General features: G+C 70.8%; 1 protein-coding gene across 1 annotated transcript; it reads right to left on the bottom strand.

The window, feature by feature from the left end:
• Positions 1-385: 385 nt before the first annotated feature.
• Positions 386-1,361, bottom strand: EMIHUDRAFT_442592 (hypothetical protein). Its single transcript, XM_005782261.1, has 4 exons — positions 1,321-1,361; positions 1,026-1,241; positions 837-953; positions 386-672 (listed from the first exon to the last, which is right to left on the bottom strand). Exons 2-4 carry the CDS (start codon positions 1,162-1,164, stop codon positions 503-505), a joined length of 426 nt encoding a protein of 141 aa, XP_005782318.1. The 5' UTR covers positions 1,165-1,241; positions 1,321-1,361; the 3' UTR covers positions 386-502.
• Positions 1,362-1,689: the final 328 nt, after the last annotated feature.

The following is a 1,689-nucleotide window of genomic DNA, read 5'->3' as shown; positions in this document are numbered from 1 at the left end:
CCCGGGGGCCCCCCCAGGGGGAGCACGGGAGGTTCCGGGTCCGGGGGGGGGAGGACTTCCGGGGGCTTTTCCACAAAGGCAACAAACCAGGGGCAGGGGCATGGGCAAGGGCAGGGGCATGGGCATGGGCATGGAAATGGGCATGGGCAGGGGCAGGGGCAGGGGCAGGGGCATGTGAATGCCCACATGTACAGGGGCATGGGCATGTGGAGCGCGCTGCGTCCGGGGTGCGCCCCAAGCTCCCCGACGCCCGAGCCCTCGAGCGGTCGAGCGTGTCTCGCGTGTTACAGATATCACTTTTTCAGTAAAACACGGGGTCGTCCGTTGCGTTTCTACTTCTTCAACCCCCCCCCCCCACACACACACACACACAACACACCTCAACTCGTCACCGTCAGCATCCTCAGGCTCGTCTCAGCTTCCGCCGCCCCTCCCGCTGCCTCCGGCTCCGCCGCTCCCGGCAGCAAGATCGCCGCTGCCACTGCCGCCGCCACCGCCCGCGTCACGCGCGGCCGGAGGCTGCGGTGGCGGGTCCCAGACGTGCGAGGGCGAGGCGAGCACGAGGGCGGTGGCGGAGAGCGAGACGGCGGTGGCAAAGAGGAAGGGGAGGGCGGGCACTCCCACCGAGCAGCCGAGGCCGAAGAGGTAACCGTATAGCGTCGGGCCAACCACCTGGCCCGGCGGGCGGGGCGCGGGGCGTGGGGCACGCCACCGCTGAGGGTCACCGCCGAGGCGGGCAGGGAAAGGGAAGGTGACGCGGCGGCGGCGGTGGGGGGGGCGAGGGGGGGAGGGAGGGTCGTGGTGCCGCCGCCGCTGGTGCGGTGGTGTGTCTGTACCTTGAGCAGCGAACGCAAGTTCTGGTGGTCGCCCGCGAGCGACCCCTGCCCGAACCCGACCGCGGCACCCGCAGTGGTCAGCCGTGCAGTCACCGCCATCCCCTGCGTCCGCCCGACCTACGAGCAACTCATACACTCCGTCATCCAGACTGTGTCTTCTGCTGTGTCAGACCCCTCGGCCCGGCCGGCCTACAGCAAGCGCGCAGCCGGCGGTGCAGCGGGGAGAGTGGCCACCCGCCGAGCCGCTCGGAGCTCGCGGGGACCCAGTTGAGATATCTCCCCATATCTCCCCATATCTCGCGGGGACCCAGTTGAGATATCTCCCCATATCTCCCCATATCTCGCGGGGACCCAGTTGACGGGCAGGGCCGCGAAGGCGACGCGAGTCGAGCCGAGCGCGAGCGCCTAGCTCACAGCGGCGCGCGGCGTGAGGAGACGCCGGCCCGGCTCCCGCTTGCTCCTCCGGCGGCGGCGAAGATAGCGCCAAATCGGTTGCGGCGCAGGAGGCGGTGGCGAGCAGCGTGTGTCCTCGCGCGCCTAGCCCCGCCACCCCCGCACGCCTCAGGCCGGCGGACCGCGCGCCGGGAGGCCGGCTGCGGCGTCGCTTCGCCGAATCTGCGCACGGAGCGGCGGGCGAGAAGTGCGACGGCGGTGTGGCCGAAGCCGGAGAGGGAGCCGAAGAGGCCGCACCTGCGACCTCGGGTGACCTCGGGTGACCTCGGGTGACCTCGGGTGACCTCGGGTGACCTCGGGTGACCTCGGGTGACCTCGGGTGACCTCGGGTGACCTCGGGTGACCTCGGGTGACCTCGGGTGACCTCGGGTGATCTCGGGTGATACATTGAACCAGGGGC

The sequence above is a fragment of the Emiliania huxleyi genome (genome assembly GCF_000372725.1).
Source record: "Emiliania huxleyi CCMP1516 chromosome Unknown EMIHUscaffold_190, whole genome shotgun sequence".
Lineage (NCBI taxonomy): Eukaryota > Haptophyta > Isochrysidales > Noelaerhabdaceae > Emiliania > Emiliania huxleyi.
This window is presented reverse-complemented; position numbering and strand designations above follow the sequence as displayed.